General features: G+C 31.7%; 2 protein-coding genes across 2 annotated transcripts in view; both read left to right on the top strand.

The window, feature by feature from the left end:
- LOC134238853 (neurogenic locus notch homolog protein 2-like) overlaps positions 1–17,395 on the top strand; it is a 44,063-nt gene that overhangs the window by 7,199 nt on the left and 19,469 nt on the right. Inside the window, exons 6-16 of the mRNA XM_062720958.1 lie at positions 2,327–2,410; positions 3,933–4,121; positions 4,314–4,432; positions 4,660–4,803; positions 5,150–5,296; positions 10,155–10,207; positions 10,344–10,705; positions 13,890–14,062; positions 14,316–14,430; positions 14,745–14,858; positions 15,022–15,135. Of these exons, the coding sequence (XP_062576942.1) occupies positions 2,327–2,410; positions 3,933–4,121; positions 4,314–4,432; positions 4,660–4,803; positions 5,150–5,296; positions 10,155–10,207; positions 10,344–10,705; positions 13,890–14,062; positions 14,316–14,430; positions 14,745–14,858; positions 15,022–15,135 (1,614 nt within the window). The remainder of the gene's footprint in view (positions 1–2,326; positions 2,411–3,932; positions 4,122–4,313; positions 4,433–4,659; positions 4,804–5,149; positions 5,297–10,154; positions 10,208–10,343; positions 10,706–13,889; positions 14,063–14,315; positions 14,431–14,744; positions 14,859–15,021; positions 15,136–17,395) is intronic.
- Positions 3,985–5,803, top strand: LOC134238867 (uncharacterized). Its single transcript, XM_062720977.1, has 4 exons — positions 3,985–4,121; positions 4,626–4,825; positions 5,150–5,296; positions 5,375–5,803. Exons 1-4 carry the CDS (start codon positions 4,114–4,116, stop codon positions 5,599–5,601), a joined length of 582 nt encoding a protein of 193 aa, XP_062576961.1. The 5' UTR covers positions 3,985–4,113; the 3' UTR covers positions 5,602–5,803.

The following is a 17,395-nucleotide window of genomic DNA, read 5'->3' on the forward strand; positions in this document are numbered from 1 at the left end:
TTCGGACTATAATAATTATCACATTTATGGCCAAAACTCTAATCGTTTCTTTATATGAAGCAACGCTGTTCCATTGCTATAATATTTCATTATTTAAAGAGTTTTGTTGCTTGTAATATTTTGTGTGTGAAGAAAAAATTGCTCATAGTGTAAAAAATTGAGGTATTTCCCGAGTAATACTCAGGGGCCACTAGCATGAAAACTAGGTCATTGACCTAGTTATTTGAAATTGAAATTTAACACAAGAATCATAGGTGTATAATGTGCAATAGGTGGTTTTTCGTCCTTATCAGTGGAATTTTTGGTCATCTGAGTATAAAGGTATACCTTAATTTCTGATCGTTGATATTTTTTGGAGATCAAGTCTTCAACAATCTGTTGGAATTCCCGTTGGTACAAGTTTCAGCTTGATTGAAGCAGACATATTTCAATTAACTCTAGTAACTTTTAGTCATATGTCGACTGTTATGTCCCAGTAAACTCTAAATAAAAGACACCACAGAGTCTGACACATTTTGTTTTCATGTTTGGATATTTTAATAGAAAAAGACGTTCATGGTATTCCGACCAAAAAGCTTTATGATAAACGTGATGACTTCAACTTTTTTAAACTTACCTTATCCCTATCACCAGCATACGGAGTAAATGTCATTCAGTTGATTCGATAAACAATAAGAGTGTGCTTGAAGTATGAACAATTTCTAACACAAAGAAAGCTATTTAAAAACAAATTGATGAAAAAATGAATCTCGACAGTCTCTTGCAGTCATAATTTCAAAGATTTTTTGATCGATACAATGACCTTGTCATTAAATGCAGCTAATCATAAAAGGAAATGCTACATGATGGCTTTCATACTTATTTTTAGGCCTTGTTTATTTATACACTAATTTTTCTACAAATTTCTTCTTTCTTTTGTTAAGGTTAAGATCTAGTAAATGACTTTAGTCTGCTTTGTTGTACTAGATCCATTATGGCGTCATAATCAATTTCAATTTTCTTTTAACCGTACCTTACGGCTTTAGCAGAACTATGTAGGGTATTTTCATGGCATTCAATTTGAAATCATATGAAAAGTAATTCCGATACCTATATTAAATTTGATATCATTGTAAAGAAGAGGTCATGAACATACAAATTACCCGTTTTCTGAGAAAGGTAGGCAATCTGGATACATTTCCTTTGTCGAATATGAAAAAACTCCCATATTCATGACTGGTTTTCTTAATTTTTCATTGATAATGACTGTTCAAAATACCGGTATGATTTTTCATCTTGTTTATCTTCAAATTATGACCCGAAACACCTTATTTGACCAAGCTAACGTTATAAAGCAATTTGATAAATCTGTAGGCACCTTTCATTTACCAGACCTTGACCTTACGGAGAAAGTCTGAATTCAGTTCCTTCTCTTCATATTTCACTTTCATATATTAGCGTTCCATTACTAGATCATTACAAATAAAACAGCTCAATAAATGTGTGTAATTTCGAATATGTGATGCTTACAAACCGTAGGCACATCTGATCCAATCCGTTGATGGGATATAGGGGTGCAGAAGGCTATGCCTTGTCCTCAGGATTGTGTTGTCTGTAGTTATTTTTGATATATATATTTTACTGCTTAATTTTGAAAATCATATTTTTTTTCATTCTTTTAAATATTAATAATGGTTTCTTAAAGTAACTTTTTATTAACATGAGCGGTCTCCCAACATGTTACGATTTAAGAAACAACTCCACATGTTCGTGACTTGATGATATTTCACAATTGTAAACTCAAAACACTGCATTTTGATTTAAAATTTAACAGAATGTACAAGGCCCGATTTCTGCGACGAGTACAAATGCACCACAAAAGATGATTTCATCTGTATCATATATATATGGACAGGGCATAAATAATAAATACATTTATAAAAAATTTATTTCTGTCGGACCTAAAAAATTGTACAGGTTTGTAAAGAGTTACATAAGAAATGTAAATTGTATAATAATTATATTGATAATTTAATAAGTGTGTTTTGCGCTGATTAGTGGGGAAATGGTGGTTATAAATAATTCTATCTTTCCCTTCTCGTTCAAAATGGGAAAATAAATTAATTTTGTGTAATATTCCGATACCCGGGTTTCAAAGCCTGTCATATATATTCCATTTTAGATCAAAGTCCTCCTAAGTTTACAAACTGTCCTTCAGAGAGGGTACAGAAGTATGATTCAGGAAAAGGTTCCTATGTAAACTGGGAGCCAATACACGTTGAAGAATACATTGGAAACTTTTCCCTTTCAAGCAACGTCCAAAATGGTGCCTTCTTCTCTTTTGGAGATCATCCTGTTGTTTATAACGCAATTGATAATTCTGGGAACGCAAATAATTGTACTTTTACAGTAAGAGTAATAGAAATACAAGGTAAATTACCTGACACAAAAGTGGTAGTTTATGCTTTGTGTACACTGTAATTTATATGGATAGGTTTGAAAATATACCATTTTAAAGGTGTTTTACAGGACTTTGAGTTAAGCGACATCTTTATGCTTGCTCTTCTTTGGGGATTTTGAGTCCATTGATATTATTTACACATTGAATTGGCGACGGATTACCTTTGTACTTCCCGATCATTACCATGACAAAAAGCTTATGGTGGGTGTTTCTGGTTGGCAGGGGATGCTTACTACTCCATGGCACCTGATCACACCTCCAATGTATCCAATGTCCATGTTTGCTCTATTCTTATTTTCTGTTGTTTAATACCGGTAGCTTATATACTGCTCGTTATCTCCAAATATTTCAATGCCAACGTCAAGGGGGCAATGAAACGTTTGCATTGTTTGTTTACTATTTTGATTTTTTAAGTTCAATTCATTGAATTTTACTAATAGGAAGCTTCTTCATAACAACGTCAATCTTTATAACTTTACGCCTTATAAAAGTGTATGTATAAATATTTTCTTGAACATTTTTTGTTTTCACGGATTATTCGATTTGCTTACACTGCACACACTCTTGAAGTTATTGATTATGATAGTTTATATTTTTATAACATCAAAATTTTTCAGTTAAAGGCCACCAAAGCAACCAATTTAGCCAATTGATCTATTGATTTTAGAAGAAAATTTGCAATTTTCATGACCCCCCGCCCTTGGTTCTGAGGCATGGGGCTGATATCATCAGTAGCATTACAATCTTTTAACTCTTTTCTTTTACTCCTAGATATCAAGCAGTTAAACTATTGGCATAATTGTAAAAAAAAAAAGACCATTATCAAAATTGTGAAATTCATATTGCACGAACCTTGAATAAAGGATGTGATTTTATGATCATAGGTCTTTATTGAACCTATGTTGAAATGCGAAAATTCGTTAAAAAGCTTCTTATCTCTCCCTCGTATATTTAGCTAATAAAATCAGTGTATAATAAACTAAGTGTATGTAAATAATTAGCAAAGGCGGCGCGTCTTCCGAAATCGTAAAATGCATAGCCGGATTTTATTGATAATAGAGTTAAATGCAATATGCAAATAATTATTGAATTAAACTAAAAGTACTTTCATAGTTTTAATGATCAGGTAGACTCATAGAAATGAGACAGAAATTACTTATCCTATTACATGTTCTTTAAAGACCAACAGAGGCCAATATATGGGGTTGAAAACGTACAGAGCAAAGCTTCAGTTTATATGATACTCTTTGGACTCGCTGAATTGTTGCATTATATTCAGATAATGTTAAGGGTTTTGTTTCTCCTGTTTGAAAAAAAAAGCTGTGATATGATTAATATCTAATTTCAAGTTGGAAAGCTTTGAGTTTCAATCAGAAACAAAAAAAAAAATCGATAATGTTATTATTAATAAAAAATGATAATCATTACACTAGCTGTAAACTTTAGTTAGGAAGCAATGAAGAAAAAAACGACATACGTTTTATTTTTTAAGATAAAGCTTGCCCAGCTCCACCTGTTCCATTTCATGGATTTTTGGGATGCCAAAACAAGGGAGCTTTACAGTGTTCCATACATTCCTGTGATGAAGGGTATCTTTTGAAAAATAATGATTCACATACTTGTGAAAATGGATTTTGGAATCCGGAATTTCATAAAGATTTCATAGCCACGTCATGTATAAGTGAGTAATACAACTTTAAACTTTAAAAATCAAGAGCGAAGTTAATTATATACGAGCAATCTTACAAATACTTATTTTTCCTGTATCGATTTAGAGCCGGAGCCAACTTATCTAAGAAGAAATTACACATTCACGTTTAACTGTACACATCTCAGTTTAAATGCATCAGAATTAAGAGACTGTATTAATCAGTCCGGACTCTGTTCCGCAGGAGACATCTTACTTTGCGATTGGCCTTTCCAAAGGATAGAGGGGCAACAACTCTCGTCCAAGATATTGCAGATATGGATGATTATGGAAGGAAAATTGTCGTAATAATTATCCTACACTGCTTATTTTATTAACTCGGGAATAAAGAGGGATTTATATCACAAAAAATAATAAAGTTTAAAATTTATAAGTCAATCAATTCTCGTTCCAGACTTTACTTAAGTATATATTTTTATGTTTATTTATGCAATCTCGATAATAGAATCATATAGTTTTCAGCACAAATAATTTTAGGTTTGATACAAACAAACAACTTTTGATGCAACAGATGGATGATCACGGACAAAAGATATCTGATCTTTTCCAAACGGGCAGGTTTCTCAGTACCTGCTCAAATTTAACATGCGACTTTGGAGAAATGTCAGCTGGACAAATATATGAAGTTTGTGCTGTAGGATCTACATTCTATCAGGTTAATGGACACCTAGTCTGTGGTATGCTTTTGCAGATATGAATCCTAGACAAGATTAAACACATAATTATAGTCTCCTTTGAAAACAGAAATTGCTTATATTTCTGTATTTCTGCTTGTGTAATTCGGATAATATAATATACCGGGGTATATGAATAAGCAAATGCAGAGATAAAATTCCATTATATTTGTAAACATCTTGTTTTTAATGCAAAGAAAATGTATTGACTACATACTGTTCACATTATTTAATATGTTTCTAAATAGATTATTTTAAATCTTTGTACAACTCAAGGAAAGGAACTCTGTTAAAATAATGCCTTTTTATTGTTACAAACTAACAAAGCTAAGTGTGGACCAGGTTGGATTTACGCCGAGAATTCCTGCATTCAGTGTCCTGAAGGGTTCTACCAAGATAGATCAGGTCAACAGGACTGTAAAAAATGTCCAGATGAAAGAACTTCCACTATCGGAGCATTTTCAATTTCTCAATGTAAGATTTGTAAAAATTAAGTAATCAAATATGCCATTGTGGTCTTTCTACAAAATAATAAAAGTGTTCATATCTTAGGCCTTGCGGGACAAGAGTCAAGAGAATTATCATCTCCCTTTGACACTGCAACAGTAGTCGGTGGAGCTGTCGGTGGATTGTTCGTATTGGTGCTGCTTTTAATTATTCTGGTTGCCATGATACAGCGGAGGAAACCATCTTTAAAATCTCTTAAAAGTGCAAATAAATCCCATTATCCAAATCCAGTCTATGAGGAGTCGGAGAAAAAGTCATCACTTGACTCCTGACTGCATTGGCAGAGAAATGTTAGGTTGGTTAATCTCAGAAACCAGAAGAATGTGCATCTTATCTACAATCTATCAAGATAATACCAAATTATCGTAAATGAAAAAAGAGCCGAGTGTGAAGAATGTTCTTAATAGTTTTTTTCGCAGTCTGTTAAATGAAAATGTAAAGAATTTTAAATAGTACATATTTACAAATATGTCTCAAATTTTATCATGAATGTGTACATTTTACAGGTTCAACAGATGGATATATGTACACGGATTCTTTAAGTCAATTGTAATCAAAAAAAAGATATTTGTTTGATTGAAACTTCAAATCTTATACTAAGAAATCAATGATTGCAGATTTTTTTAAAAGTCAAACAAAGATGATGCATTATTTATTTATACGTAGAAGTGATCATTTCTGACATTTTCCTAACTATTTTGTAAACATAATTTCTATATGTTTCTGAATGACTTACCATGCGCTAAAACTGACATGTTGGGAGATTTTTTTTTCTAAAAAAACCATGAAATCCTTTTTTAAACCACCATGTCTGCGTAACGCATTTATCCCTAAATAAGGTATACTTTCTTGAGAAAAATATTTTTAATAAATAAATGCTTTTGTCATTTAATAAAAGCATAGTCAAAATTATGGTGGGTGAGGGAAAATTTTGAATGATCGAATACATTCAACAAATGAAATGTAACAATAAAATCTATAAGCATGTTTATGTGAAAAATCCGAATTCGGATGTCAACCAAGTTTTTCATTTTCTTTCAAAACCATTTATATATTTTTTTCTTTTTTCGTGATGGATAAATTTCAAAGAAATTAACCAATAAAATATTGAATACAACTATTTCTATTTTTTTCTCTCTCCGTTTAATTTGAAAATTATTTTTAAGCTTTCGTTTATCCAAACAAGTCTACTTAAACATTTGTCCTTCTATGATAAGTAAGTGCAAAAAATATTACATGTAGTTAGTTTTATGCATTTTGACTTTCAGTAAAAGATATTCTCTGAGATGAAAATACTTAATATGTTCGAATTAATAAGGATAGTCCTTCTGTTTCTTTAATATTTAAGTTCTAAAAATGGATTAGAAATTCTCTTCGTAAAAATTCAGAGTGAAATTTGAGTATCTAAATGAAACTTTTTGCAGCTGACATTATTATTTTATAAAAAGAGTATTTTTGAACACTTTAATTGGTACACTTACTTCCGCTCCAACAATTCTCGACGTACGGATGTAAACAATGTAAAGCATGGTGTGCCATACCGTTCCGACTAAATTGACAAAAAATTAAACATATAAATTTTACTCCAATTTTTGCATGCAATGATGCGTGTATCATTATGGAATACTACAGTAACTTTGACCCAAAATAAAAACATAATTTGCAAGCTATTTGTTGTAAGTAAGGCTACCATGATTACTTCCGATTCACATTGAAAACTGACTCCGACCCACTCTTTGAAGTCTGTTCTTAAAATAAAAAAAAATATTTAAAAAAATCCATTTGTATCTTTTATCTCAAGCTCACTCGGATATATTGAGTTAATTAACAACACATCGACAATGTATCTTAATGTCAAATTGAAAGCCAATTGAAAGAAATTAAGTATATATGATAATTCCAACAGATTGTTGGATATTGTTAATCAGAAACACAAGCATCTTTTAACGTCAACTTCAGAGTACGTATGTGTCCAATCAGAATGTTTTTAAGAAAATAAATGACCAATTAACGAGTTTCGTGTTTATTGAAAAAGCAACTGTTGATTATGTCAAAAAGCCTGAAGTTCAATTTATGATTGGGAATGATTAACGAAGTGAAAAGGTAAATTATTTTGATGCTATTGATTCGGTAAAATTTTGATTTCAAATTTTCTAAAAGTTACTTAGACTTTTTAGAATCCACATCTGATTTATACCACTTCTCGGATACACTTATATACAATACTGAAATTTATCTTTCGCTGCTGTAAATATTTAAGTGAGGACTTAAGAAAGAGGCTTGGTAGGGCGTTTACTTAAAACCCGCTATATATAGGATCTCCCATGGTTTGTGGTTTGATATGATTTTTATCCAACGAGTTGGGTGTTTTCTATCCCCGAGCCTTGGCGAGGGGATAGAAAACACACAACGAGTTGGATAAAAATCATATCAAACCACAAACCATGGGAGATTCTTTTTATCACATATTTTTATTCACTTTAAATGTCTTTATAACTAATTCAAAGTTCTTTCGGTTACCTCGGACCGAATAACGTAATAAATATTATTACGTTGTATGAAATAGTTCGTACAAAAATTATAGAAAGAAAGTATTTTAGAACATATTTTTTAAATTCACGAATGAAAATTTGTTAAAATATATCAAATAAAGGAAAATTTGACAAATTAAGTCATTCTCTCCATCATGCACATGTATTTGTTTATTTACATTACGTCACGCGGCGTAGGAATACATAGTGTTGATACGAAAACGATATCACATGACCTATATCAACGGGATAAGGGGGAAAATATGTGATAAGTATCTTTATAGACGTTTGAATATCCACTTATTAATTTGGTCCCTTTAAACCCCAAGCCACATTTGTGTCCCCAGTCTCTCCACGGTGATTTGAACTTCAATCTGCACAATCTTCCATGTTTAAATTTGACTTATCTTGCCCAGATGCTCTTGTAAAACATTTTGACAGATTTCCCTCTATGTATTCTTTATTAAAGTTGGATTCCAAATTCGGACACTGTCCTCTCTCCAGAGACAATAATTTGATAAAAATTTCAATCTTTACTACCAAAAGATGTTACCATGTCAGTATGATCGAGCATGAGAAAAGATTTTGATCACTTTTGGTGTACTCAGTATTTTCTCATATAAAATGAGATCTCCAAAATTAATATAGTCTTGCATTACCCCGTGGAGACTTTAATCTGCACTTATTGAAAATATTGTGACATTAAAATGACCATCATCAACCTATTAATTTTGAGGAAAAAGATGGGATTGTTTTCTACATTTGTACTGCTAAACTTTGCTTCCTTGTTATGACTCCATCCTAGCTCTAGGACATCATCTGAAGAAACTTTAAACTGTAACTGTTAATGCGTACATACAATTATGGCTCTGATACCGAAAAAAGCTTACTCTTGCAGTTCACAGATGAAATTATAATGCATTTCACAAGGTTCATCTGCCCATAGTCCATGAAATGGTCGCCAAAGGGCGACACAATTTCCTCTCAGTGATCGTTACCTTGACTAGCGTTAAATTGTTGACTTGGATTGGCTGTAGATAAGAAGAGTAGATTCACCAGTCTCCCTCGATGTCATCAAATATTCCAATCCAAAAAGGACCTTTGGGGGTCAAGTATAGTATACGGATATAAACTTCCTTATATTGATTCACTTATATTGAAATAGAAGTGAATAGTCTTCTTAATTGAAATAGTAAACATTGGTAACTTAGGCTATATTAAAAGAACTTTGATTTCTTTTAATATGTAGTTTTACTTACTTCTCTGATGTATAAATGTCAACTTTTTAAATAACTTTTCTAAACACTTCAAAGAATCTTGAATCACATTGAGAGGCATAAAATGAAAATTGTTGCTTGAAAAGATTTCCATTTCCAGTTTTATTTTGAGACTTTTAAAATAAAATTATAAATTAAAGAGTTATCCTTCCTGGCTGAGGATTGGGAATGCACGATTTTATTTTCAGTATTCCTTTAGAGTACTGGTAAATCACATTTTAATTTCATACTTTCAACATTCAGTCAACCAAAGTGAGTGCGACCTAACCTACCTAAAATGGATTTCACAGAACATAAAAATCTAAAAAACAAAAAAACAAAACAAAAAAAAAAACAAAACAAAAAAAACAAACAAACAAAGAAGCAAAGGTGGATAGCCATATCTAGCATATGTTCTACTAAGCCCTATCTTTATTCCCTACATTAATTAATTGATTCTTTTCAAAAGCCTCTAGATAACTTTATTTACCGTGCTTTCTATAAGTAGTGTAAAAAAAGAAATAAAAAATCCCTTTTGTAGTTATATGAGATCGATTGCAATTGTTATCTACATATTTTTTAGCTCACCTGAGCTTTTCTGATCACTCTTTGTCCGTCGTCCGCCCGTTTATCCGTCTGTAAACGTTTCACATTTTGAACTTCTTCTAATGAACCCCTTGGGCAGTTTAAACCAAACATGATACACAGCATCTTTGTGTAAAGGGATGCTTGAGAATCGTTAAATTGAAGAACCAAGTCTCCGTTACATGTACAAGAGGAGATAAACAAGAACGACAAAAATTGGATGGGAATATTAAACAATCTTCTCAAGAATCATTGTGTCAGAAAGGCTGAAACTTATGTGGAAGTATCCTAGGGAAGTGTAGATTCTAAATTGTTAAAATCATGACCCCGGGGCTAGGACTGGGTCACAAGAGAGAATCCAAGTGTTACATTAAAATATATAGGAATATTCTTCAAAAAACTTCTTCTCAAGAACCGTTTTGTACATACAAATAATTTATGAAATGTATTCAGGAAGAGAGAGACAAACTAGACGAATATGTCACAACCTCTCTGGGTAGAATGAGGTCACATTATTGTGGCAATTTTTTTTATGTGTGAATAAAAGCGAAATTATTCTTTAGGACAAAAGGGCCAATATGACGTAAGTTGGCCTCTTGTTCACATATCTTCCTGTTAGCTTTCATAGTAAATATACCTGAGGACTACTGGAAAAGAAGCATTCCGGTTCATTACCACAATGTGGCTTTTAGTGATTTTCCCTCTTTTAACTGGTGCACTCGGAATGAGTGGAGACTGCGAAAACGCAACATTATGCGACCATTTACCGTGGTCAGAGTGGAGTGCGTGCAGTCAGACTTGTGGGGGAGGGTACCAAATCAGGAAGCGGAAAATTTGTGGACTGGAAAGGTGGGATGAAGAAGCTTTAAAAGAATACTGCGGAAATCCACTTCGGATAGATATCAAAATTTGTAATATGGATTGTCTGAATAATGGTTCATTTGTTAACGGAAATTGTATATGCACTCCCAGGTCCGGAAAAACTGGTAGATGCTGTGAAAAAGGTTAGACAACACAGCTCCACGTGTTCATGTTATAATAACTGGAATTATTCGGACTATCTGATTAAATTGGAAGGAAATAAAACTGGAAATTCTGACACATCTATATAGGTGTTTTACTTGAAAAGATATGATGGCATGCCAAAAAGAATTTGCATTATATGACCTCAAATTCACTACCCCTATCTGCCTTTATTTTATTAACGCTTTACACTACAATCATCTGCAACTGGAATTTATGTCTTCCAGACGATTGAATACACAGGAGCACTGATAAATATGACTTTAAATAAGTTGATGATACAAGTTTGTAAGTAATCCAGCCTGAATTCGGCATTTCGCAAATTATATAATCGTAATAAAGACAATGTTTTGAAAAAGAATATATCAGAAAGCCATCTTATAAATTGACAGGGCTTTCATATAAAATCTTAGGTCAATATTTACAAATTGTTTCGTTGACCCAAGATGACAAAAAGAATAAGGTTGGTGTACCAGTAAAAGAGATGTTCCTTACTTCTCTCAAAATTCCGTTCTTTTGCAAGACAACTTTTCACTTGCAATAACATTTTCCCATCATTTTAACGTCTAGCACCGTAGTAACCGAGGTCCCGTGTAAGACAACAATAAAACAATACAAAACAGGAGCAGAGCAAACACGGACCTTCAAAACATCAGAGGTGGGATCAGGTGCCATGGAGGAGTGAGCATTCCCTGCCGACCGGTCACACTCACCGTTTGCTCCTTGTCATGATCGGGAAATAACGGAAAAATTCGTCGTCAATTCATAATATAAATAATGGACTAACAATAAGTATGAAAAACGTCAGTCAGCATTTGACTCAATGATAAATTATATTTGCTGACAAAGTCATTGTATCGACCATAGAACTGACGAAATGATAACTTTATAAGAAACTGCTGATATTCTTATTACATCAACTAGAGTTTATATATCTCTACGTATGAACAATTTCTTAAACGAGGTAAATTATTGAAAAACGTGTTGTTGAAACAAGAATTTCAGCAGTCTCGTTTAAAGTCATCATTTCGTCAGTTCTATGGTCAATACAATGACCTTGTCAGCATATACACTTTACGAGGGCTGTTCAATAGATAATGTCCTGAAATCTATGACATAGAACATTGATATTATATTAAGCATGACTTCCTTTCATGATTGAATCTTTAATGAATTGATATCAGTTCATGTGACCACTTTTCCTCTATAGTTTCATTGTGAGAAGCTGAAAAACAAGGCTATTCGAGACACTGCTTTAAAAGTGAATGATAAAGAAACAGTAAACTAGAGTGAATTCAACGCTTCATTAAAGCTGCTATAAAACTTGATAAGAATCCCAAAGAAATATTCACTGAAATTTGTGAAATTTACAGCAACCAATGCCTGTTTTATAAACACATGAGCAGGTTGATTTCAATGAACAATACTGATATAGTGGACATCAAAAATGGCGACAAGGACATAAAACAACCAATGTTCTGTTTGCCAAAATTGAACAAATTATCATTTATGATGTTTGGTTGACTTTAAAACACATAGCAAATTAACAAATTTAATAGGCATCAATTTGTGGGTAGTTCAAACTATTTTAAAGAAACATTCGACAGTAAAAAAGCTTAGTACTTAATGATCACCCTATGTTTGAGGAAAATGAGTGACAGCGACATCATGTGAGAATATCTAAACAATATCTTTAAAAATCAGAAATTTATGTTATCCTCATTTGTCTGAAATTCAAACAGAAATTGAAACTTTTGCTTTATTTCCATTGCTTTATTTCCCTCAAAATATATTACAATAAGAAGCACTTGACAAAAACAGCAAAGGTCTGAAAAAAGCAAAGAATTACATGAGGACAAAGACAGTTTTTTTTATGCCATTTCTTTAAAAAAAATATTAGTGGTCTTGTTGTTCAAATTCTTATTCGGGAAGACAGTTCAATTTCTGGAGGGGTCTAGAAAGCAATTTTTTTTGCCAAAATATTTAAAGGTTTTTGAGAGGAAGGAACTAGAATTAGGAATCCACTACTTTAAATTTCTTCATGACAGCGTCCAAACCACGAAAAGACGAAGAGTAATGGAGTTTTGGGGATAAAGAAAGGTTAGATTTTGTCACACTATATTTTGTCGCCATATTTATTACCCTTTCACTTGGTTCATTTTCCAAACTTGAAAAAAAAAACACCTTTCAGAAAGAAGAAACAATTCCAGGAAATCATACGATCTGCCATAATCCAGTGTAGGAAAGTGGCATACTTAAAAATGAGTTCTAAAAACAATCAGAAATAAGATTAAAATGTTACGGAGATGTGTTTTAATTCAAAAAAAGAATATTTAAGTTAACTCATAAAGACAAAATTATTGAAAAGCGTCTTTTGCTTCTGTCCGAGCACCGAGGACATTTAGTGAACAGCCCTCGTACTTACTCCTCCATGATACCTGATCCCACTTCTGATGGTTTGGAGGTCCGTGTTTGCTCTGCTCTTATTTTGTATTGTCTTATCGACTTTTTATCTTGAGTACTGTTCGTTATCTCCAGATTTCTCATGATGTTGAATTTGAAAGATTGACATGTGTGCAGTTCAAAAAAAATTTCTGTTTTGAAAGTTGTTTTAGCCGAACATGTCATTTGACGTCAAGTGCTTTTCCAACATAAAACAATTGGAATGCTCCCTGAAGATTTAGCATGAAAAGTAAAAAAGGAAATATCAGGACATGTAAGCTAAAACTTTATTAAGAATATATCTCTTGGAGTCTTGTGAAGAGGCTTACTATTACAAGCGACAACTAACTTCTACAATTTAAACAGCTATCTATTCCAATTACTAGATGTAAAAGTCAGCTGTCGAATGTAAAAGTAAGTCTCTTCATAAAACTCCAATAAAAACAGCAATACCATTATTCTGACCAAAAAATTGTTATAACTTTTTATTGTCTATATTCTATCAAAACCTATTTAAATTTTTTGAAAACGTGTGAACGATACTGTATCTATTTACTTTAGTTGTATTAAAGGTTATATTTTTTGTTAATGTTTTTTTTTGTACAGTTACTTTGATTGTGTTATTTTTTTTTTATTACTGATTGATTTTTAGAGCTGTTTTTACTGCATTTTTTTCGAAATTGTTTCCAGAGCAATTATTATTTAGAAAAAATTGCATTGTAGATCTTTTGTCTCTTGAGAATTTAATGACATCAAAAGAGATAGCATCAACATTTTTAAGAAACAGAGCTCCGCGAACTAAGCGTGATATTTACGAGGAATGCGAGGAATCGGGTTCCTGTGACTACGAAGAAGTAAGAGAATGGATTGAAGATATACATGACAGAAGGGGCGTGGTGAGTTTTGTTTGAACCAGTCAAGTGAAATTATACTCCGTTTAATTCAATTTATGCAAATTGTCCCGGGAAAACATCATCCTTTCAAAAGTAAATGATGTCAAATATTTTAAACAACAGTTTGATTTGTTTCTTGTACAAAACTTCTCCATATAAGTGTGAGTCTCAATAAGTTAATATTATAAAAAGCAGACAAAAACACAGCTGATATTTTCAAATTAACTTGAACAATTTTGTATGAATACTCTACTAGTGTGAGTGGATGAAAGACAAGAGGTGTGCAGAGAGAGGTTGTAGAGCAGGATATACTTGTGTTACCATAGTCCAAAACTGTTATCATCTTAGTTCTTATGAAGTTGGATGTCAAGGTATGTATACTATTTTCATAATGTCAATTCCTTTAAACGCATTATTAGTTGATGAGTTTTACTGCGTTGTCAAATGTAATAAACGTATTACACACAAAAACAATTTAAAAACAATTTATTCTCTGAACAGGGTCTCTCTCTCTCTCTCTCTCTCTCTCTCTCTCTCTCTCTCTCTCTCTTCAGAAAGAATATTTAACGTTCAGCATATCTAGTAACTCTGAGTCAAAAATTTCGCTTTCCGGAAAAGACAAAATGATTTCTCGCAAAATTTCGTGACTTTTTTTTCATTTATATTATATTTTTTCGATATGTAGATATCAATGAATGTGCCAGTAACCCATGCATCAATGGAGGAACATGTCACAATTTGATAAACAGATATACCTGTTCTTGTTCACCTGGTTATTATGGAACGCACGGTGAATACGGTAAAAACAATCTACATGTACTGTGTTTTTATGTCTTTTTTATCAACTAAAGTTGCAAGAAAACAAGGGTGTTGCTAGATCTCTGCCTTAATCCATAATATAAATAAATATATAAAATTTTACTTTCACTTTCCGTACTTGTACTTTCCTTTCCGATATGTAGATATCAATGAATGTGCCAGTTATCCATGTATCAACGGAGGAACATGTCACAATTTGATTAACAGATATATATGTTCTTGTCAACCTGGTTATTATGGGACACGCTGTGAACACGGTACGAAATTCGTTTTATTTCTGTTGTCAGATACTGTAAATTCCTAAATATACGCGTGGAATTAGTTATCGCGAGAAGCACCACCCGCGAAATAAAATTACTCGCTTTTATTTTTATGGTGCTACAAACAATGTAAAATCCTTTAATGAACGATCCATTCGCGAATTATTATTCTCGCGAATTGACGTTGAAGAGGCTTTTCGCGATAAAAAGTATTCGCGAAAAATAAAGAATCTACAGAATGATAACTTTACAGAGCAGGTCTTTCAAAAGGAAACATACTTAATATCAGGTATACTAACGATGTCTAATTTTATTTTCATTACTTTCCACAAAATTGCTGTAAAAATGCACAAGATTGCGAGATGACCAATGCTCAACAATATGCGTTCAATATATAGTAAACACATTTCCCTTGACTTATATTTATCATTTTAATGGAATAACTTACAAATAATGATGATAATTCCAATAATTTATACCCAAATCAAAATTCCGCAACATCAACTTCTGACCGGTTACTATTCAATTTTAATTTGCTTATTGAAGACCGTGAGGCTAAAACGAAGAAAATTTTTAATAAATAATTTAACCAATTTTTGTTAATTTGTGTGAAAATAGACATCATTTAACTAGCTTCTATTTTTGGAAACGCAAAAGTCTATATACTCTTTTTTATTGTCTTATCAACATAAAATCTATTATGACATCTTATTTTCATATTTTCAGTTATATCTCGCATTGTATTTGATCATTTTTACATTAGTTAAAGCGTCTTCTCTGTTTGGTGGATTTTGTTGCTAAAAGTTATATTGACTTAAAAATATATATATATTGACTTGAAAAATGTATTAACTAAGTATCTTTTACCTATTTTCCTACATGACTGTAGATATCAATGTGTGTAAACATAGTCCATGTATGCACGGAGGTGTATGTCACAATTTGATAAACAGATATACTTGTTCTTGCCAACCTGGGTACCGTGGAAAACACTGTCAATATGGTAATTTTATTACAATCATACTATTCAATAAGTCAGAATAAAAAATAACAATGAATGTAATTATTGATTATTATGTCATATATTAATGCAAAAAAGATGAAAATGTGAAGATCAATCTGTACAACTGACAGTTGTATATACATTGTATACATGTACAACGGGATTTGGATCTCTAAAAACTTTTATAAACCACATGACAGTAATCAAAATACAAAATAATTTAGCAAACACTCATGATAAAAGATAATTAATTAACAAACAATGGGCTAACAAAATACTGGTAATGGGTTATTACAGCATAATTCAAGAGATTGGACAATTGAAAAGCCGATTTCCACAAAAGATTTAAAATTTTTATTTATATGTTAACAATATTAGGAATATTGTCCAACTCGTTAAGGTTTTTCCATCCGACAATTTTAATGGTTCAAAGTATAACAACTGCATTTATTTTCATTTTAATATGGTTTAATTTTACCAATTATTGCAAAAAGGTATAGGTTGCTATATTATTAAAGATGGGAGACATTTATAAACAGAATTATACATCAACATAAAAATCGAACATTTTTTGTAAACGGTTTATAAAAAATCATGTAAAAACTGGTTCAAATGCATAATTCAGAAGCTGAAAGTTCCAAAGTACTTGCTACAATTTTGAATTTTGAATATCAGGGAAACTATTTTACATTAAAAGTACAATAAAGAATGAAGATACCTTTGAAGGAGTTATTGCCCTTATTAACATATTTTTAAGAGTAGATATTTGATTAAATACCAAAAATATACATCTTTTAAATTATTTTACTAAATTATATTTATCATTACACCTATTGAAAAGCATTTTTCCAAAAGATATTGCTGTATTAGGCATAAATTTAAATTAATAACAGTTTTTGCAAAAACCTATGACATCATACGAGGATGGAAATATCTTAATACAAAATTTCCATAATTTTTCTCAACAAGTCGTGTATTGAATGTCTAATTTCTTGCAAATAATCAAGTTTTACCATACCGTTCAAAAATAATCATAACACTGTTACATTTCCCGAACATCCATTTATTTCGTGCTAAAAAAATCATGTTTATTTTTCTCCATACCTCAAATATACTTTCATATTCAAGGTCATTACCTATTACAAATATATATTCGTTTATTTGGCTTGTGAACTATTCTTCGTCTTTATGATTGGTATACTTAGTAATCAAACATAACATTTTGAGTTTATACATATTTTAAAAAAGTGGAGT

This window comes from Saccostrea cucullata, unplaced genomic scaffold (genome assembly GCF_032062105.1).
Source record: "Saccostrea cucullata isolate Sc308-1 unplaced genomic scaffold, CSIRO_AGI_Scuc_v1 ctg729, whole genome shotgun sequence".
NCBI lineage: Eukaryota > Metazoa > Mollusca > Bivalvia > Ostreida > Ostreidae > Saccostrea > Saccostrea cuccullata.

Coding starts and splice junctions, on each gene's coding strand:
- LOC134238867 (XM_062720977.1), top strand. Junction 4,826..5,149: donor TAATGGACACCTAGTCTGTG/GTATGCTTTTGC, acceptor AAACTAACAAAG/CTAAGTGTGGACCAGGTTGG. Junction 5,297..5,374: donor AGCATTTTCAATTTCTCAAT/GTAAGATTTGTA, acceptor TTCATATCTTAG/GCCTTGCGGGACAAGAGTCA.